Source organism: Sparus aurata, chromosome 9, assembly GCF_900880675.1.
Source record: "Sparus aurata chromosome 9, fSpaAur1.1, whole genome shotgun sequence".
Classification (NCBI taxonomy): domain Eukaryota; kingdom Metazoa; phylum Chordata; class Actinopteri; order Spariformes; family Sparidae; genus Sparus; species Sparus aurata.
In genome coordinates, this window is record NC_044195.1 from 13,262,071 (window position 1) to 13,284,428 (window position 22,358).

General features: G+C 49.4%; 1 protein-coding gene across 3 annotated transcripts in view; it reads left to right on the forward strand.

Annotated features, from left to right (window-relative positions):
• bcor (BCL6 corepressor) overlaps positions 1-22,358 on the forward strand; it is a 40,040-nt gene that overhangs the window by 12,119 nt on the left and 5,563 nt on the right. For 2 of the 3 annotated variants that reach the window (XM_030428021.1, XM_030428020.1), the window contains exons 2-9: positions 4,420-4,501; positions 4,741-7,896; positions 9,535-9,591; positions 10,125-10,290; positions 11,404-11,745; positions 13,222-13,512; positions 14,854-15,167; positions 16,300-16,587. In XM_030428021.1, coding sequence (XP_030283881.1) covers positions 4,499-4,501; positions 4,741-7,896; positions 9,535-9,591; positions 10,125-10,290; positions 11,404-11,745; positions 13,222-13,512; positions 14,854-15,167; positions 16,300-16,587 — 4,617 coding nt within the window. In that variant the 5' untranslated portion in view covers positions 4,420-4,498. The remainder of the gene's footprint in view (positions 1-4,419; positions 4,502-4,740; positions 7,897-9,534; positions 9,592-10,124; positions 10,291-11,403; positions 11,746-13,221; positions 13,513-14,853; positions 15,168-16,299; positions 16,588-22,358) is intronic. The other variant, XM_030428022.1, reaches the window with a different exon arrangement.

A 22,358-nucleotide genomic window follows, 5' to 3' on the forward strand; every position in this document is an offset into this window, starting at 1 on the left:
CCGCTGGTGCTGCTACAAACACAAACACGTCCCCAGCTCCTTCGTCCTCCCCCCAGCTCAGCCTCTCACGCACACATCACCGCTGCGCACGCAACCGCCGCGTTGCACGGGAAACGGGGAGGCCTGAGCCCTGGAGGAAATGATGAGCGGTGCCGGTGCGTAGGCCCAGTGTACCACGGGTCACCGAGAGGTCAAGTCATTGTCGTCAGAAACAGGAAACACAGGAAAGAGGGAGAGTCGACTTTGTTTTCTCTCCCTCTTCCTCCTCTCTTTATCAGTCTATCCTTCTGCCCTTGTTCGCCCCTCCTTCCCCCGACAAGAGCGCGATAGCGGAATACGGAGCGATACCAGGTTCCGCTAAAAAGCACCCGGTGGTTTTCTGTTTAATGGTGCGAGTCGGGGCTCCGCTCCAGCGGTCTGGTTTATAAACGCAGCTCCGACCGCTGCGCTCCACCTCCCCCCGCCTGCCTGCCTCCTGCCTGCCTCCTGCCTGCCGCTGCCGACCACTGTGATGGATTGGACGGCCGTCGGGAGTTGTTTGTTGCGCAAACTATTCTTAGCAGCGGGGATGAGCGTCAACACACGGCGCTTTCCTCCGCTGCTCTCTCTCCTTCGCTGTCCTTCGACTTATAACGGGACATCGCGGCAGGATTTCTGCCCAGAATATCATCCCAGTCATCCGGTTTTTAATCCAAAAAAGCTCCTTTTATGTTCAGACCTCACTGGAATTATTCATAGCCCGTGAGATTTGAGACGTATGTGCCTGACGCCCCTCGGGTGCGTAGACTTCGAAGTGTGTCGTCGACACGAATGTTTTTTTAATTCATCGGGAGCAGGGCGAGGTTTCCACACGGTTTCCTTTACTGGTGTGTACCGGAACGTGTCCTGTTCTAGTGTGACCGGATCGGCTCTGGTGCGGCAGGAAGCTTGGACCGCAGCGTGGACAGGATCTAGTTCAAATGCAGCTTTGAGGCCAACAGCAGCAGCAGCAGCTTTAAAACGTGTAGCTTTGTCATTAGTGAGGAGGTTGCTGCTCTCTCCATGTCGTCTCAGCGCTGTCGAGATGTGATCTACAACGTTGAAAGGCATTATGAAAGTCTTCAGCGCAAAAGTGTAATTAAGTCTAACTGTAATGCGGCGGTTTACTGGCTGGAGATGCATTGCGCACATGAGTTAAGAAAAATAAAAATATATAATGACTCCTGCATCAGTCTCACAATGCAACAGCCTCTTACAGAACATGAAGTCCATCATCTCCACCCGGTATATAATGAAATACATGGAATGCAGTGTAAACGTCGTAGATATATTATTCCCCAGTACGGCTGTAATTAATACACACTTACAGGAAAAAACGATCTGTCAGCGAATGTTTTGTGTGCTTTTTTCCCTCTAAAGTACACACAGCGTCTACAAAAAACCTGAGTGGGTGTGTGATCGCACACTGACCGACGGAGCTCTTCCTCCCAATGCGCTGTTTCAACGAGGTCTGAGTGCAGTTCAGGGGTCCGTGCATCCTAAACCCGGGTCTTATCCCGGGCGGTGTGCCGTCTGTTGCTTGATCCTGACCTTGGGGCCCGGTGCGGCCTCTCGTCCTCGCAGGTCTACAATTAATTTCATGGTAATAACAGGTGCCGTGGCCGCGCAAGCCACTTGGTCATCAGCGCAGAGCTGGCACGCTGTCCCGGTGATAACAGGCTTTATCTTTTTTTTATTTTATTTATTTATTTTTTTTTAGTTGTGCTCACCAGTACAACAGATTATTTCCTCTCCTTATAGTCTTAGAGTTGTGTATTTTCCTAGAAAAGGGAGGTTAACGGAGGCTGTGTATATACCCAAGGACAGTCGCTGTGTTGGTGGTGAAGGTTACGTGTAGGCTGAACAGAAACGTCCATAAAGGCAGCATGTCATTGAACATCTGCGACTGTATAAGAGGCTTATTTTTTTTCCGTCGTCGTGTTCTGTCTCATTGGGCGCAGACCTTTCTGTGCAAGAGGAGTCTGTGTGTGTGTGTGTGTGCGTGCGTGCGCGCGCGTGTGTGTGTGAGAGAGAGAGAGAGAGAGAGAGAGAGACGGAGCGCGAGGTGCATGTGTAGCTCCAGGAGACACAGGAAACCCGAGTGATGTGATTTCTCAACGATGTCTGTGTAATTTGCAGAAACGCATACACGTGGCTCCGAGCACACTCGCAGCAGCTCCGCCGAGGCACTTTCCCCCACACACGCACACCGCTCTCAGTTCCGTCAGATGCGGATGTTGTTGAAGCCGGACTGGCTCTGGGGAGCTGGGGCACGGGAGCTGTGTGGGGGGATGGGAGCGCTGGGGGAGAGGGAGGAGCCGTGCCGAGGGGCCCACAACAGGCTGATTAATGGCCCCGGGTCACGGCAATAAAAGTGGCGTGCCAGCGGCGCGGCAGCGAGGCTCAGAGGCGTTTCTCTGCGATGATCGAGGAGCCGAGTTTCTCTGCTGCTCTCAGCACTGCCGAGGCTTCACGTCTACTATTTAAAGCGCTTCTCACTCTCTCTCTTTTTCTCTCTCTCTCTATCTCAGCCTCCCACTTAATTCCTGCAGTGGCTCCCATAACAACTGCCTTGCAGAAATGCCCGCCCTAACGAGTCTTCAAATGTAATATTCAAACTTCAAGATTCCCTTTTAAATAAAAATCTTACAAGTGGGAGCAATAATTTCACATCCTCCGTTGTTTTTTCACCTGTTTGAGGGTTCTGAGAAAGCCTTTTGAATTTAGGAAGACCACTCAGTTAGTATTAAGCCGCCACTCCAGTTACCAAGGCTCAGAAGAGTGATATTTTGTGTTTGCCTTTTGTTTTTTCAGTGTATTTCTCACCTGTTAATAGTTTTCCTCAGTAGATTTTGATTTCCATCACTATGTGATGCAGAAGCAAGGTATTATCACATTTCCTTAAAATCCAGATTTTTTATTTTGACTAAAGTGACACCTTTAACATAAATATACATTTTCTATAAGTTTAAATGAAGGTGTTGTTCATGGTTTGACTTTGGTTGGCTACATGTGTTACTGACAGTCGCTGCACAAATCTACCATGTGAAAAATAGACATTTGGTTTAGGTGCAAAATTGTATTTGGTCATGACAAAAGCTTTTTTGTCAATCCTTTTGTTCCGTTTAGTCTAAGAGAGTTGTGAAATCCTGCCCCATCAGCACCAAGTGGATAAAAGCACAGATTTAATGTGATGGAACAGTTTTTACATTCGTCATATCCTAAAATGTTGCACTAATGAATAATTGGTAACTCTTTTCTTGTCGCTTATTAGATATCGCCTTTCCATAAGATTACAGCTCCGTTATGCTCAAGTGCTTTAAAGAAATTCAAATGTATAGAAAACACTGGCAGATTAAAGGGCATTTCACACACAAAGGGATCTTACTGTTTTTTCCTAGTAAAGTAAGCGCTACAAAGAAACACAATTTTCATCTCCATTTTTTGTTGTTGTTGTTTTTCTTTTTTCTTTATAAATCTTTATGTCTGTCCTCTTTTTAATATCTTCATAAACTGAGAGCAGGCAGTTTTATTGTTTTTTTTTTTACATACTGGTCTCCTTCTCTCTTGCATACTATACTTTTGCGTGTGTTCATAGGTGTGAGTGTTTGTTGATCTGTGGCTCTGCGTTGGCGGGCGGTAAATGGTCTCCCACCGAAGTGGTCTCTGATGTATAATCTTTCCTCGCTTCGCTGGCTGAGGCAGCCGAGAGAGCAGGTCAGAGAGGGCACAGAAAAACCAGTGTGTGAGGAACGTGACTGAATAGAGGCGGCCCCACAATGCACGTCTAGCCCACAGGGTGGGCAGGATGGGGGTCAGGGGAGGGGGAAAGAAGGATTGGGGGGGGTTGCTGCTGAGGGGTGTTGACGGATAGGAGGGGAGGGGAGGGGAGAGGAGGGGAGTCCACACAGTGCTTTCATCTCCAGTGGACTTGTGTGTCTACGTGTGAGAGCGCAACCGCGTCTCCACCAGGGAGAAGGAGGGTGTGATGACTGGCTAACTATGCCATTATCTTTCTTTTCTTTGTACCTTTGGCCGTACTCTCTGCATTTCATTTCCTTTACACAACTCTGTGCCACATTTGATTGCTATATAGCAATAATGTGCATGTTAATACATTATTTATATTTGCATATGCCACAGGTTAAAGTATGTGTTACAATCAAGTTACTCGTAAATTAATTACATGGAAAGCCTTTAATTAAAAACATTTATGAATCTTTTAGAGACGTATATAAATCTCTGGAAGATTTATACAAATCTTTTGGAGATTTTATAAATGGACATTTTTGTGCCATCCAGTTTTGTTTTGGCAGTGGGATGACATCAGAGCTTTGGTGTGTGCGTGTATATGTGGCAGAGCCAAGACACTGACTGCTAACTGTTTGCTCATCTCCACAGGGCAACATCTGTTCGTGATGTCGATGCTGAGACACAAACCAACCTGGAACTAAGACAAGGGAACCACGTCACACAAAACATGGTAAGTCCCTGTGCTCGTGCTCATGCTCGTGCTCATTTAGACTCATATGTCACATGAGTCACTATTATGAGATATTAAACATTTTGTCACTTTCATTATGTGCATGCATGCAACTAACCTAACAAAAAGCTTTGTGCTTTGTATAACAGTAGTTGTTCACGCCTTCCAAATTTTGATTGAAAATCAGATTTCTGTGATATCAGTCACATTAGGTGTTTTGTATCCCTGTTTTGTCGCAGGTGGATGCAAGATTAACGCCACTTGCAGCAATGGGGCTGGACCGAGGCACTCTGATGCACGATGGTCTTCGTCTCCATGGTGGGGTTGTATACCCAGGGATCAGAGCGCTGCCAGCAGAGAAGAGCCGAGAGACGCCTGGCCTCCCCCTCACTTATAACAGGGATGGTCTTCCAGAGCTCATCTACAAGCCTGATGGTGCTCTGGACAGCCGTAAGCCCACTAATGGATACCTTGGCCTCTACAAAGGCACCCCGCCTGGTCTCCACAAGCCTATGCTAGTTCCTGGAGCTGAAGGTTTAGGCTTGGAACGCAGAGTAGGGCCCGGAGAAAAAGCATCTGAACTGGGCTTGGCAAGTGCTGGTGCCAGTTACCTTCGCCTTCCATGGCTCAGCCCCTACCCTGAAGCAAGCATGTATCCCTTTATGGACACATCCAAGTATGCAGCTCTAAACATGTACAAAGCCTCCTTGCTAAGCCAACCCAACCCCTATCTTCCCCAGCACCTGGCCTACCCTTCTCTCTGTGCAGCCCAGGGCGGCAATGTTAACGCCTCTGCTGCTGAGAGGCTTTACTATATGCCCCCTTACCCTCCTTCTCCCATTTCTTCTCCCCTGGTTGCGCCCCCCATGAGGATTCCTGCAGTCACAGTGGCCCCCACATCACTGGTACACTGCCAAGACAAGGGGCTTGGTGTTGCACCACCATTTGCACAGCAGCTTCATCAACCTTCCCCTCATCCTCAGCACCACCAGGCTGCTATAGACAGGGACCGGTCGCCGAGCAGGAGCAGCAGACCAAGCAGACCTCCTTCCAGGAAGGGCTCTAGCAGCAACAATAATAACAGTAGCACTAGCACTAGTGGCAGCAGTGGTGGGAATAATAATATTCTGCCAGCTGATTCTTCTCCTCATGCATCTTCTCGCCTCCCCCAAACTTCTGCTCCTCCTGCTCTCATTGACAGTTCTCTGGATTTGCAAAGGCCAGTTGCTAGGATAGGACAACCACCCACCTCCTCCACTTCTTCGGTAGTTGCCTCCTCTTCATCCACGCAGTCCATTCCTCATCCATTTTCTGTGAGCAGCATGGCATCAGAGCAGCCCTCTCCTGCCCGGCCCAGCCCCCATAAACCTAGGCCAAGAGATGGGGCATCTGAGCACAGAAGTGTAGGAGTTGAGAGGAGACCCAGCAGGTCACCCTCAAAACCCAATTTTGAGAGGCCAGCTCACCAACCACAAGCAACCAAAGACTCAGCAGAGAAGCCCTTGGATTTGTCTGGAAGAATGCTGGAGTTTGGACTGCCTCCAAATGGATTCCCAGTTAAAATGGACACTATAGCATCGGGTGCACGTTATGGACTGCCCCCTAGTCGGGAACTACTAAAGGAAAACGTATCCCTCCCTCCTTCCTCCCATCCTCACTCTGTGGTCAGCAGCACTTCTTCAAAGGTTCCAGAGAGACCAGAGATGATCAGCACTTTACACTCTTCCTGGGTTGTACCTAGCCCATCTCCTTCCCATTCACAGCACACACCAGGCCTGCCCCCCTCTCCGAGGCCTAACACAGACATTGGCCATTCACAAGCCAAAGGCTCTTCACCCTCTGTCATCAAACACAAGAGTCTGGAGAGAGTTCTCCCTCAACAACGTAGCTCCTCCTGTCCAAGGATAGGGGAGCCCAACCATAATGTTTCCTCCACACAACACTCCTCTCTGGTCAGCTCCAGGGCTCTTTCTCCTAAATCTAATGGTGACTGGGTAAAACACAGCCCCAGTCAATCAGAACATCCACCAGTCATCACCCACCACAGAGACGGATCGGAGAAGTCCCAGACCACTAAGAGAGGTGAAACAACTCCAGAGGTTTCATCGTACAAGAGGACTTGTTTAGAGAATGGTCACCCTCCTGGCCACCTTTACCTTCCTCAAAGTGACGCTTACCTGAACCACAGTTTGGCTTATGCCAATAGATACCTGCACTACCCTATCCCTGATGGCATGGCGCTGCACTCCTTGCCAATTACAGGGAAAGGCCCAGTCTACCCTCACCCAGTACTGCTGGGCAGCAACAGCCTTTACCCAACCCACTTAGCAGCAAAACACCCTTTACCCTACCACAACCTCCAAGCTGGCCCAGGAGGAGAATACCTCACTTACAATTCACAGGAGATGGCCCATCCCCTGATGCAGACTCACTCAGACAACAAGCTGCCAGAAAGGGGAGATGCTGCTTTGAAGCCCCGGGGACAGGAGAAATCCCGGGGAGCTGTCGAAGAATGTGGGGGCCAAAGAGATCACAATATTGGGAAAGATATAGGCGAAGGAAGCCAAATTAAGCTTGATAGGGAAGCAGGAGCACATGGTCAGGGGGGAAGTCAAAGCAAAACCCCCTCTTCCTCTGTAACATCCAGAGAAAAGATTGTCTGCATTGACCTTGTACATTCAGACACAGATATCGAGTCTACCCCAACAGTCCACAAACAGCCCTCTGCTGAGACTGCCAACAAGGTTAACCAAAATGAATGTTGTCATAGTAACCAAAATCTGACAAAGACTGACTATGAGCCAAAACACCACCACCTTTCCCAACCTTATCCAATCCATTCTGGACAGAGCCCCACCGTGAGGCCCACTCACACTGACAGACAGCCAGAAGCTCCCTTTGGGAAACCAAAGGCTCCTCAGGACACAGACTGTCCTGGGGTAACATCTCCCCCAACTTCTCCAGGGCAGGTCTACCAGACAAAGGACAGGCCAGATGAACCTTGCCCGAGCCCAGATCCTGGAGACCAGGACCAGAGTACCTTGCGCTGTGCCCGCACATCTGGGGAGTGGAGCTCTGGTAAGGACAAAGGAGACAGAGACAGTCGAACTCATCACCTCACTCAGCACTGCACAGATGTGTTGAAGGAGGGGATGGCACACGAGAGGGAGACTGAAAAGGAAGACAGTATTGTTGACCTTGGGGAGTCTCAAGGAGAAGGGGATGAGGACGACGACGAAGAGGGTAGCCATTCCTCATCGAAAAGCTCTCGTAGGTCCAGTCTGGCCAAGAGGATTGCTAACTCTTCAGGCTACGTTGGCGACCGCTTTAAATGTGTCACCACTGAGCTGTATGCTGACTCCAGCAAGCTGAGCCGTGAACAGAGAGCTCTGCAGGTAAGATCATTAACTTGGTGCATGTGTGTGTGTGTGTGTGTGTGTGTATGTGCGTGTGTGTGTATATATATCTATATATATATCTATATATATCTATATATCTATATATATATCTATAGCTTTTTATATATATATATATATATATATATATATATATATATATATATATATATATATATATATATATATATATATATATATATATATATATATATATAATCACACACACATACAGAATAAGATTTATTGGGCTCAAGTTGATGGTTGGTTAGAGTGAAGTCAGTATGACCAATAATTCTCATTTGCAGACATTTCAAACACTTTCAGCTCTAACATCCACGCAGGAATAAATCACAAAGGCCTCTGTCTTTACTCTCATGCTGCAATATTCAAAACCTGCCTGTAGAACAAACCCTGCATGTAATTGGCATATTCCGCATTTACAACACAGTACAGAATAATTTAGTGCTGTCATGCAAACGTCCTGGCCAGAGGCTTGACCTTCCCCTCAGTTTATCATTGTCTTCGTGAGCTGGTGCAAGGCCAGTTGAGGCCCTCTATCAGGGAGGGCAGTTCAAAGGTTAACCAGGGCTGCCATCTCTGTATGTTGATTAGTGAGCAGTCATTGTAAAGGTTATTTCTCTGCGTGCGTGTTTGTGTGTCCGTACGTGCTTGTCCTTGTGTGACTGCCTTGGGGCTATAGCATGCGTTAGTGCTGACTATGCTTTAGAGCCGTATACTGTAGTTTCAGAGCATGACTCTGGCAGCCTCACAGTTCACACTGCCTTTGGCTATGCTTAACCTCAAGGTTAGGGGCAGTGGAGGGCTTGCAGTGTGCTTAAAAACCAGCAGCTGCCCTCTTTGGGGTTCATCCTAGGCTTTCTGCATGCCCCCATCCGCCAGTCACTGTCCTCCCCTAACCCTCCTCTCCCTGATGGCCTATGCTGTCCTGCCTGGTTGCTTTCCATGGCTAAATAAAACCCCTTCTCCTGACACACTAGATCTATAAATGCACAGTTACAGCAAGGTCCCCTACACTTGGTCGCCATCCCATGTCATTCACATACACACACACTGAGATGCTTATTTTAGTCTGTTATCTCTGGTTCCTTTTGCTCAATGTTCATCTTAGAAACACAAATAAATCCTATACTATATTATCCACTGGCTCAGAGGCAGATATGTTAATAGTTTGCACATGTCTGTCTGTGGTGAACGCACTCTAGAAAACTGTGGTTTGTCTGTGTCATGCCTGTCAATGCACAGCTGCAACACAAAGCTATCAAACGTTCTGTTTCTGGACATGTAACAATTAGATGTGGAGGTCTGTTTTGTGAAAAAAATAAAAATAAACGAGACAGCCAAAATTGAATTAGCGTTATCAATCATGCTGAGAATGAGCATATTGTTCGGACGATCTTTTTCAAATTGGTCTTTCATGCCGTTCAGAAATCATTTGATAGTTTTGGTGCAGTGTTAATTGACCTGTTGAGTCACTTTAATTTGATTGTGTTATTTTGTGGGATTGTGGCTGCCTATTGTGTGTAAAGAAACATGTGGGGAAACATAACATAAATTCATTAAAAGAAGATGAAATGATGGACAGATATATTGAGCCCCCCCATTCTAATTGCTTAGATGGAAGTCATATCACGAGAGGGGAGTAATATAAGTCAACCTGCAGCTAACTGGGAGGTCAGTTCTTTATATTTCTTATCACATCTGCCTCTGAAGGCCTCTGTTTCCTTTGTACTCTGTATCGCTGCACACTCCTTTTCCCCCCCCACTCCCCTTCTTTCCTCTTTTTCCTCTCCTCTCTCTGCCTCAGGGCCTAGATGTATATGTTTCCTAGCCATGTTTATGTGTCAGGAAGGGAGATGCCAGGACTTAAGCCCCAGAGCGCATGGACTCACAGTGGCTGCAGTAGTCTAATCTGTGTCTTGATGCCATGCTTGTGATTTATCTGTCTACCTTTTCGTCGTGTGTGTGTGTGTGTGTGTGTGTGTGTGTGTGTGTGTGTTTGTTTGTATGTGTGTGCGTGTATGTGGGTTTAATTTCTTTGGCATTTTCTTTGATTTTTAAGACAATGTGATTTTCTGACGCAATTTTTTGCTTCTGTAGCTGTTGAGGCCAGATTGAGGCTTAGAGAGGTGTGTGTGCGGCATGGGCAGACGATGAGTGGTTTTCATGGTTTTTCTCTGCATTTGTGTGTGTGTGTGTGCGCACAGCGGGCAATGATGCGGTTCTCGGAGCTGGAGCTGAAGGAGAAGGAGGGCGGCGGTGTGTGTGTGTCTGCCTCGGCAGCGGCAGCAGGACGGGAGCTGGCAGACGGCCAGCACAGAGAGCGAGCGCTGGAACACTGCCAACACACCACCAGGCAGGGAGAGAGGGAGGGTGAGTAACCCAGCACCACACACACACTCGTAATGCACTCACGCACGCACACACACACACACACGCTTCCACTCTGCAAATGAACACTCAGAAAGGGACACACACAAACAATAGGTGCGCGTACACACTCACATGCACTTGCAGCAAATGCTGAGGCAAGACCGGGTCACTCTAAAAAAAGACACCATACAGACTCACCACACACACACACACACTCACACACGCACACATGCACACACTCAGGCTAGGCAGCGCAAGCGAACGAGCCAGCAAGACAGAGACGGAGAGGGGGAGTTTTATTTTCAAGAAGTCTTTTGTGCTTATCTGCGCGGAGAGACGATCGAGAGGGAGGGCAGGAGGAGAAGGAGGGGCAGAGATTGCGTGAGTGTGAGAGAGAGAGAGAGAGAGGGAGAGAAAGCGGGGGGAGATTTAGCGGGTGAAAGCGGATGGGAGAGCGCAACGGAAAGAGAGGGGGGAGGAAGAGAAGGGGGGGGGGGGGGGGGGGGGTTAGTTACATTGGCTGGGAGCCCAGCTGTGTGTTGGAGCGAGGCCGCGGCTGACGTGTGAGCCTAATTATGGCATGGAGAGAGACAGAGAAGGAGAGGGAGTCGAGGAGAGGAGGGTGGTGGTGGGGGGGATGAGGGAGGGGGGAGGCAGAGTCACGCTCAGTGTGAGAAGGGCGTGGTGCGGTCATGCCGTGGGGGAGGACAGAGAAAGGGGAGGGAGAGGGATGGGAGTCGCCGTGCGCAGCGAGTGCGCAGGATGTTTTCTTGCCTCTCCTCGCTGGAAGCGCGAGTGACTGCGCTGCAGCCGTCAGCCCGCTGGCTCGGCTCACATCAGATTAAAAAGTCTTTACCCCATCAAAGTTTTACTGCCTGTCTTTAAAGCAGAATAAAAGCTGGCTGGTGTTTAACTGGCATTCTCCCTCTGTCAATCCCCCACCCCGTCTCACCCCCACCCCTTGTTTCCCTGCTCTCTTTCTGTCTGTCTGTCTGGGTTGCGGTCTGTCTGTCTGCATTCTCTCCCGGCGTGTCTCTCTCCCTTTCATCTCCCACCCTTTCCACTTCGCTCCCTGCCCCTTTCCACCCTCCTGTCTGTTTCGGCTTCGCTCAGGTGTCCGGCCGGCGTACACAAACAACCGAGTTCCAGTCCTCCAGAGGTGTGGCGGCCAGCAGGAGCCTTTGTCTCCAGGGCATGGGGCCCGAGACGGGGTCAGAGGTGCCAGCCAAGGAGGGCTAAAGGATGTGGCCAGGAAGTCCATGAGGGAGTGTGAAGGAGGTCACTGTATGCCCCCCATTCTGACACCGGCCAAAGGGTACCTCGAGGAGAAAGTCAACTCTGGCTTTGGACCTTCCAGAAAACGCCTGCTCAGCTCCAAGGCTGAACAGGACGACACGGAGAGGGAGGATGGAGAGAGGCTGTCCCACACAGAGAAAAGAGCCAGGATTTCTGCGGGTGAGGATTTCTCAAACATGCTTCGTCACCCACACGCCACTTCCATTCTCCCTCAAATCACCCGTGAGGGGGTTATCAAGAGAGAGAGGCAGGCGGGGTGAGAGGGGGGCAGAGGGAGCGCGGGGCTCTGCTTTCCGTTCATCTCTCTAATTCTGCCCGTTCTCTTCCCTTCATCCTGTGTTCTGCTGAGCCCCGTCTCATCCCTTGTTCTTTATAAAAAATCGTTCTATTCCTTTTGTCGCTTCCTCCTTCCCAATCAATTCCACCTTAAACCCGTTCCATCACAACCCCCGCTCTCCCCCCCTATACCACTCTCTGTCCCATCTTTCGCTCTGTGTGGCAGCCAGCTCAGAGAAGTGTTTAATCCTGCCTTTGAGCGGAGCGCGAGAGAGAAGTGAGGAAGAGGGACAGCCATTCTCTCTCTCTATCTCTCTCTCTCTGTCGCTCTCTCTCTCTCAGCTCTGCCGTTCCTCCGCTGCGCTTACTCACCCTCTTCAAAGCTGCTCTTTTCTTCCCTTTTCATCTCCTTTCTTTTTTCCCTCATCTGTTTGGGTTCCTTTTTTTTTTTATATTTCTGGCATGCCGTATCGCTCTCGCTCTCCCCGGCACTGGCAGACGAGTCAAATAACCCGTCCCCCGTGAATTTCAGGGGGGGAGAACTCTCCCTCTGCTTCTCGGGTCTTTAGTGCTTTGTGTCTCCGCCCGATTCTTGACTTCTCTTCCCCTTTTACTCCTCAATCTGTCTGTTTCACATCCCGCTCCCTGCCTCTCTTGTGCGCGCGTGTGTGTGTGTGCGTGTGTGTGTGTGTGTGTGCGTGTGTGTGTGTGTGTGTGTTAAATATAAGACTCCGAGGGGGTTTTACAAGCCATAAGAATGTAGTGATTAATGGTCTTTGTTCTTTGTGCTCAGTTGTTTTCAGGTTGGTACGTATGTACATATAAGAGCTTTGTGTGTAGCAGGAGGGTAGAACCATGGCTTTGAAAGGGAGAAAACCTCATTATGTCTAAAATTTCAACTCTTTGACACTGTTGTGGTTGAAGCTAGCCAACAGTGCATTTTTGGTTTCATCCACTGGGATTTTAAAGACCTTTTCATACAGGGTTGTTAGAAAGTCTAGAAAGTTTGGAAAATGCCTAATTTTAACTGTCATATTGTGAGGATTAGGAATATGCTTGACTTTCTTTTTTTCCGAAATAAAGGTGACAATATACGTTGGTTGATGTGTTAAAAGGAATTTGAAAAGACATTTTTTCTTAACAATTTTTGGTTTAGATACTGTGAAAAGTACAAAAAGATTTGAACCCTGTTAATTAGAGGAAGATAAAGATTTCTTTTTTAATCTTTGAACTGAGGTCAAAACTTATAACCAAAAGCTTTGTATTTCAAGTCTTTCACTGGACAACACAGTCCCAGGCAATAAAGCTGCATTTAAGAGATGGCAAACAATGCCAATTATGTCTTTCTGTTGCCTGCAGACGAGCGTGAGCAAGCAAGTCCTGATGAAGATGACGATGACGAGGTGCGGAAGCTTAAGGTCTGCATCGAGCTGAAGGGACTGCGACTCAGCAAGCCCGCTGCCGGCGCAGCTTCCCCGGATGGCTCCCAGGTCAAACAGGAGAGGCCGTGGCCCCAGCCCCAGCCCCGATTGGTAGCCTCAGCCCAGAGCCTACGGGATCGTAAGATCAGGGCCAATGAGCCGGAGGACAGAGCCGCGGCGCAGAGAGCCGACATCAACAGGAAATGGGGCTGCGAGAAGCTACTTAATGGTAAGGATGAACCGCCAGCCGTGCAAACCGCTGCTGTATCTCTGAGTTCAGCTAGGGTAACGGAAATCTATCTTTGGCTCACGTTTCACTTTCTAGTTGAGCAGTCTGTCTTTTGGGGGATTTCCCGTGAGCCCTAGGGAAGGCTGCAGAGGAAATGAGGTAGGGCATACTTCCTCCTGCCAGAGGAAAGGCCAGGCATTCAGAAACGGGACCTGGGGACTAAAAACTAAAATGCCCCCCCCCCCCCGTGGTGCTTTTTGTTCGGCTGGTCTATGGCAGGGACTGAGAGAGTGATGAAAGTGCGAATGAGGGAAGTGGCTGGTGGAGATACGTGTAGGCAGGTGTAGTGTGACTAATGTGTGATCAATTATTTTTTTTCTTTTTTCCGCTCAAGACCAGTCAGCGGGGAAGGGAGGGAGGGATTGTGTGTGTGTGTTGGGGGGGGGACTTATTAAAACCAGGGCTTTCCCTTATTCACATGCCCAAGCTGAGGCAGAGGGAGGCACAGACGACGAGAAAATAAAAGGCAGGACGGAGATTAAAGGAAGTGAATAAAGCAGGGGAGATTTTGGTTTTGTGTTTCCTGCAGAAACCACAGGCCTTGATTGGCCACTGAATTTTCTTGTGTGTGCTTTCACCTTTTTAGATAACATCACCCTGGCAACGGCCCTGTTTTTGACAATGAATGTGGTTATTCCGCTGTCTGTGTTAGAGCTATCTTTCTTTTTTCTTGCATTTTTTTCAGGATTCCTCCCATCTCATCTGAACAAATTAATTTCTGTTAAAAAAAGTATTTATATGTTTAAGCATCAGAAATGTCCCTTTCTTTCACAGCTTAGGAGTTATTTAATGTTTACCTCAGTTATATAGGAGAACAAATCAGAGCTAGACTATGTTCCTGTAGAGAAGGAACTGCTTTGCAGTTGTTCCTTGTTCCAGGAGGAAATGTATTTCCATTAAGCTATTAAGCAGCATTTAGACATTGTGGTTTCAAGGGCAGGTCTTTATTTTTCGCCTAAATATGTACTATGAGAGGCTGAAACCAGACAGTGTCACGTTTGTTTAAGGAGATTACTCATAGCAGTGTCCTTGCTGCAGTGAATGAGTGCACACAAGTCACTACTGGGGTGTTTATGTGAGCCTGCAAGTCTGTGCGTTTTATTTTTTATTTTCCTGAGCGAGCAGGCATGCTGCGCTCCCAGACAGCTCTGTGCGCTCATTAATAAACCAACAGAGGGTGAGAGATGGCCTTGCAATACCTTCCCATCCTCCCCTTCCACTGAGCTCTCACACTATCAGCTGCTCACTCTGCCTCTCTCTTCCCCTCTCCTTCTGCTCCAGGAGTAGCTGCTTCTCCCCTTCCCCCCGGCCAACTGAAGGACAGGGTGCAACCGCTGGGCCCCTTCTCAGGTGACCGTGGCCTCAAGGAGCCCAGGAGGGGCCCCCCCTCTCCGGCCCCACAGCCGTCTGTGGGAGGCGCCCCTCCCCTCAAGCCCCGTCGCCATAGTGACGCGGACAAACCCAAGGGCAAGCGGCCGTGCAAGACCAAACACACCAGTCAGAGGGAGCGAGAGCGGGAGAAGAGGAAAGAGGCCACACCTAGCAGCCCGGGCCAGCGTTGTGCAGCCGATCTAGGAGCAGCTGAAGATGACAAGGTGAGCGCTGATAGGGTGTCTGGCCAAGATACGGGCGTCTGGATGTTTGTAGCTGTGGAGTCTGTTTCAGTATGCCTGTCGGCGCCTCTGATTATGCAGCTGGGAGAAAGAGGGAGAGGAAGGAAGTATGTTTACAATGTTTAGAGGGCTGCTGGAGCTTTGACCTCCTCGTGCCCTTAGCCGGCTCCCTGCGGAGCGCCTGCATGCATGTGTGTTTGCCTCTGGCCTTAATTGTCGAACGTGTGTCATCTGCGCCGTTTTGTGTGTAGGTGGCGTGCCAGGGCCGCAAGTGTCTGTATGTTTGTGAGCATTCCTGACATAACAACAAAACCCCGGAGCAATTATACATCGCACTCAGCGGCGGAACACAAGGCTGCACACACTGCCTCGCTCACACAGTGAGGAATGTGGCAGCCATGGTTGAGCGTATGAAGTGCCTGAGTTCAAAAGAGGGGGAAAAAAATGAGCACGGGGAAAAAATTGAGGGGGAGAGGGAGGGGGGAGAAGGCTAGTTGTTTTCCGCCCGCGCTGCTCTCCTCCCCTGCTCCTCCTCAGCCTGACAGCTGCTCCGACATGGAATTCCACTGAGAGGGCACGCACTTCACACACACACGCACACGCACACACACACACACACACACACAGAGGCAGGCAACTCCCTGTCCCGTGTGCTGCACTCCGAAGGCTGTGTTGGTTTAGCAGTTAAAGAAAAAGTGGCGTGCCAACCTGCAGTGTTTGGAGTGTGAACAGTTGGTGTGAAATCTATGTACGTGTGTGATTTCCAGTGATGCGTGGTGTGTATTCCATCCACGATAATCACACATAAACACAGATGTTGTAAATGAACAGCCCGTCTATATTTAAAGCTATACGTAGATGGTATGGTGAAAGAGTCAAACCATGTGAGGATAATTTGATGGAGTACGTCAAGTTTCATTTAAAATATGATTAATCTTACTTTTAACAGTTTTGTTTTTGCCTCAGTGGATCTCCCTGTATATATATGTGTGTGTGTGTGTGTGTGTGTGTTAGTTCCTTGTGCCCTTGAGTGTCCATGTGTGCATGTGTGTGTCCCGTCTGCTATGTGGCAGTGGCCCTGACACTCTCTGCCTCTCTCTCACTCTGTCCACAGCTGAGTGAGCAGTGTGGCGCTCCGAGGAAGGGAGCCGCCTCTCCTAATCATTATCCCTGCTCTCCAGTCAAGCCCCGCTCCCCCACCGCGCTCTGTCCGCCCTCCCTGCAGCCCCAGGCGATCTGCAGAGCGGGCGGTGTCCCACCAGAGGCGGCGGCAGGGGTGCACAGGATGCCCCCTGCCGAGCCCCCTGTGGTGCGTCCGATCCCGCCGGAGGCTCGCCGGCTGATCGTGAACAAGAACGCCGGAGAGACTCTGCTCCAGAGAGCTGCACGGCTGGGCTACGAGGTAATAGGCTTCGCTCCCTCCGCATCGCTTTCTCTCTTCATATCTTGCGCTCTTACACTTCATCTCTTCCAAATCTTCGCTCTCTCTTCTTAAATTGAGCTCATTTTCTCCCCCTACTTTGTTCCTGTCTGTGACTCTCGCAGACGGAGCTCGCCTTCTTTTTTTTTTTTCTAAAATTGTCTTTCTCCATCTGATTCTTTTCCCGCATCTGTCATCTGTTTCTCGCTCCCTCTTTTTCTTTTTGTATCATTTCCGTCTCTCTCACCCGTACTCGCGCTTTGTTCTCGCCATACTCCATCTTTTTTTGCTCCTCTTGCCCGCTACTCTCGCTCTCTCTCAGGTTTCTGCTCGCTCCCTCCCCCCTCTTTCCTCTCGGCACTCTCTTTCTCTTCCTCTCTTTGTGACTCAGATCGTCGTTGGCACCCCCCCTTCCTCCTCCTCCTCCTCCTCCCGCGAGCGCACACACATACACACACACTCTCCCCCCCCACCTCCCCTCCTCCCGCCTCGCTCCGCACTCACATCTCATTAATTTTCCGTGAGGCGAAGTGTGACACAGACACACACACACGCAGGCGCACACACACGTGCGCGCACAGACAGCATGAGGGATCGGTAGGATCATTATACGGAGACTGATGCTCGCTGCCTCTCTCTAGCATCGGAAGTTTTTTTTTTCTCTTTCTGTGTGTGTAGCTGCCGATCGTTGGCTCCTAAACCAGATCCTCTCGTTCCCCGCACACACGAGTAAGATTGAGACTGGCGTAGATTCGACTGAATCTCTCAACTCCCATTGCTGTGAAAGCTTTTAATTAAAGTTGGATGGCCCGCTGTCTCGTTCTCCCGTATCCCTTGTGTTTCTGTTCCGAGCCTAAACGTTTCTACCCCCTTGTTGACAGATTTTACAAATTGATTTATTGATCCAAGTGGTTTTAATACCACTTGAGCTGCACATTGTGCTGTGTGTGTGTGTGTGTGTGTGTGTGTGTGTGTGCACTCGGTCTCCCACTCACCTTTGACACTGTCTTTGTGTGTGTGTGTGCGCGCGCATGATAATTTTTTATCACCGGCAGAGGTATCTTCACAGATTCGTAAATAGGTGTGGGTATCTTTTGTTGCTCATTAACTGGTTGCTTTATGGTTGCGTGTGTTTGTTGTACACGCTTATGAGGATGAGGAGTGTTTGTGTGTGTGCGTGCGTGTGCATGTGTGTGTGCGCGAGTCGGAGTGGGAGAGAGCAAGAGTGTGAATGAGAGGTAAGCACTGGGAGTATAATCGCGTTCTAATGGCCCTCTAATGTGCCGTGGTGACTGTGGTTAGCAGTGGCGGCGGCTGTTTTTCTCCCTCGCTCTCACTCACACGCGCACACACACATACACACACACACACACACACACACACACACACACACACACACACACACACAGAGTGCAGCGCAGCAGCAGCAGGGTTCAGTCAGCCGTGCTGGAGAGAAGCTGGCTCGTCTCTCTGATTTATGCGTCTCTCTCGAACGTTTTTTTCCCTCCCTCTCCTTTTTTTTTCTTATCCCCCCCTTCACATTTTTCCCTTCCTGCGCTCCGCGTGTGGAGAGGGAAAGAGGGAGGAGGGAGGAGAAAACCTGAGACTACACAAACAAGGCGCTGACCGCTGCGCAAACAACACCCCCGCTTCCCCCACTTCCCTCCCTCCCTTTCTTTCTCTCCTCTCTCTCTCCTCTTCTCTCTCTCTCTCTCTCTCTCTCTCTCTCTCTGTACCCGTCTCTCTCTCTCTCTCTCTCTCTCTCTCTCTCTCTCTCTCTCTCTCTCTCTCTCTCTCTCTCTCTCTCTCTCTCTCTCTCTCTCTCTCTCTCTCTCTCTCTCTCTCTCTCAGGAAGCTCGTCTCTCACTGCCTGTGTGTGATAAGCCTGGGGCAGACCCCTGGGGCTCCCACACATACGCATGCACACACACACGCACAAGGACGTGCGCAGAGAGACACATCAATTTATGCATACCGCCCCACACACACACACACACACAGACAGACACATACACACACAAACACACACACACACACTTGGATGCAAGCACGAGACGCACAGAGCGCTTGTCTCACGCTGGTGTTTTAGCGCCGCAAGCTCTGGGCTTATCACACACAGGCAGAGAGATATGAGGGCCTGTGAGACAGAGGCGCGCACACACAAGCACACAGAGCTCACATGCTGATTACGAGCACACACACACACACACACACACACACACACACACGCACAGCGAAACACCCGTTATGACCCAATAAGCACATGCACCGGCATCCTGACGTGCTCCTCTCCATATGCTGCACAGAGAGACGGCTCTCCACACTTGCTGCTGTCGCACACCCACACAGACCTGCACATGCAAATTCAGAATCACCTCATGAGCACACACACGCTCGCACACTGCCTACATGCTCATTACAAGCACAGAGAAACAGTTTGTTACCCTGCAAGCACATACCCAGGCATCCTTTCGTGTACAGGCCTGCACATGCAGGATGTAGAGTCACGTCATGCACACATGCATGTAATTCAACACGCGCTACAATTCTGTGCCGTTCCCGATGCCCGGCCAGACACTGTGCATTTTTCATGTTCGTTTAGTTTTGCGATCCGTGCCTCTGCACACGAAAGCCCACTCTCTCTTTCTTCCTCCCTCCCTCGCTCCCCTTTTATTCTCTCGCCCTCCCTCGGCTGCCTCGCTCTCTGAGCATTTGAAATGGTAATGAGGAGAGATTCTGCGGATGTCTTCATCCCTCTCCCCCTCGTGCCGGGGCTTGGGGCCCCTCGGTTCTGCCCATTGAAAGCTCAGATAAAGGTGCAATCTGTCATTTATTCTCTCCACATGAATCACTTCTGATTTTCCTTCTCAAATCCATGTATGATCCTAGCAAAGAGAAAACTGGAGAGGATTTTAGGTGCCCTGTCAGACCAGCATTTAGGATGGATGCAAAGGCTTGAAATTGCAGCAGTTAACGAAGGCACATGTGACAAAGAGAATCCACAGGAACTGTTTCAAGTTCAACTTTGGTAAACTTTGACTCCTAAATTTGCGCCTTTGACCATTGGCAAACAGTGTGTCATCCTTTGAGGAAGCAGAGACCCACAAAATATTGAAAGCTATAATATTAGCTTTATCTACCAACTAAATTTCTCGTACACAGAGGTACGTGGTATGGCATGGTCTGCAGTCAGTGGATGATACCAATATGTTCTGTTAACTATTTTAACTTATTATGTCAGCGACTGAGCTTGTTAGCTTTTTATCTGGTCGTTAGTTAACTGGTAACAGGCCTTGCCGGCTAGCTTTATTGTTTTTTGTGGCTGAATGCTGGTCTCGGTGGAAACTCCTTTTTGGGCCACAAGTTAATTTTTTTCTGCAATACCGCAAGTGGCCACTGAGCATATTTCGAGGCGGAGCCCCAATCATTCCTGTGAAAGCTGCTCAGTGGCGCATAAAGTAAAAAACACTTGACCTCCGGCCATACTCCGCCTGAAGTTCTTTGCATAGCTTCTGCATTGTGTGGCCCATTACGCTTGCGCACTAGAGACTTCTGCCAATCGAGGCTGCTAATTTACTTTTCAGCGCCAGGCTAGCTTGAATGAGGATAAAATTACTTAATTGTGTGGCTCTTCTAGACTTTCCAAATGTTATTTGACTGAATGGCCCAAATTATGACCATGAAACAAGTTATTTTGCGGGTGTTGTGACGCTAAAAAAAAATTATGACATTGTTTTTTATTACAAATGAACAATTTTAACTCATTAATATGGTTAATGAAATGCCATAGCAAACTCTCTGAATGGTTTTTGGTTTAATGGTGGCACTTCACCTAGCCGGTTGCGCTATTTTCGGGGGCTGTTCTACTCCTAAATTAAAAGTGTCTTGTTTATCATATAGTTTGTAGGCAGATGATTAGCGTTAGTCTATCGTGATCAAAAAGGTAACAGGCGATTATTTATTTTGTTTACTCTTTACTCTTCAGTCAGATCCTTAGGCTTCCAGTGTTACCACAGCACAATCATTCAACCACGGCCTGGCCCTCACGCACACACTTAAACAAATATCCACATGTTTCATTTGTCTAGGCACGCACCAACTTTACTGCTTTGACTGTTGCCTCTTAATCGCAGAGGGAAAGCCACTCATGCGTCACCCACTACATGTAATACGCATTCATATAGAAGCGCACACATCTGTTGTATGTGCGGAGCATACGAGGCAGCTCTGCAAGGGGTTAAATGTCTGAGTGATGCATTGATTGCAGGCAAGCGCAGGGAAGCATTCTAGAGAGGGAGATTAGAGGACGGAGGGAAAGAGGGAGGAGGGGGAGGCAGTGTCTCATTTTACTGCGGAGGAGTGTGTGTGTGTGTGTGTGTGTGTGTGTGTGTGTGTGTGTGTGGCGGGAAGCCGGGGCTCTCGTGCTAAGCTCCTCGCTCTCTCCCAGCGATATTAAACACGGCTTCGGAGGTTTAGCACTACACCTCCTCCACAACCACGCGCGCACGCACGCACACGGGCTCGTCAGCGGCACGGAAACCCACGAGCGCACACACAAACGCACACACTTAGACAAGCTGCATATCAACACTCTCTCCCCGTCAGTCTCTCTAACACTTGCTCTCATTCACTCGCGCAGACAGACTCACGCATGCACACACACAGAGCGCGAGTGGAATCCCCCAGAGGGGAGCTTCGGCACAGCGCTCCTGAATCTCTCTCCAGCAGGCAAACAGAGTGTTGGCAGCGAGCGAAAACCAGTTGGAGCGTCGTCCCGCTCCCCCCTGCTCTTGTTTCTCTCTTTCTCTCGCACTTTTCCTTGCTCACTTCTTTGCCCTCTATCCCGCTCTCCATCTCCGTTCTTTTTTTCCCCTTCTAATCGTTGCTCCTTCCTCGCCGGCTCAGTCGCCCTCCCATCACTCGTATCACTACAACCCCCCACTTTGCACTACCGCTCATCTCTTATTACTATCAGCTGCGGCCCAGAGGACAGCCCCGGCAGATTTCATCCACGGATTCATTAATCTGTCATCTTTTGGGGTGTTGCCTCTCGCCTCTCCGGTTCTTATGCCCTCTCTAGCCCTGTCTTCCTGCGTCCGTCGGCCTGTTTTCTCTCTGTCGCCTGCCTCTCCTTCCCACTTCCTCGCTCCATCCGCCCTGTGCTGTGCGAGCGAGCGAGGGAGAGAGGGAGACAGAGTGGAAGAGAGAGATAAACACTTGGACGAGACGGCGGGCTAGAATTAGCATAGAAATGGAAGTTTGGAGTCATTCCCCAGGTTCAGATGAGCAGCTTTCCTCCCCTCGGCACAGGACTGTTAGCAGGGCAGAGTATGAGTGTGTCTAGATGTGTGAGTGTGTCTGGACGTGCGAGTCTTGCGTTCACATATATATAAAAATATATACATATATAAATGCTTATAATAACATATATTAAAAAATTTGGTATTTTTCTGTTTGTTTTTCTGCAAATACATCTGCATAGTTCCACACCGATACAAACGCATACCCACAGTGAGGATACACACACTTGTCTGACTCTAACAGGCCCCGTATCAACACACATTGCCGGGCTGCTTCCTATCTCTCGCCCCCCTCTCTGTTTAGCAGCAGCAGACTCTGCTCCCCATCCAATAAAAACCAGTCTGACTACTTAGTGCTGGATGCCCAACTGTCACAGCCCTAGACCAGAGGAAACGCTTCCAGCTCTTGAGCGCCTCTATCAAATCTCTTTGTTCCGCTTCCATTATGCTGTG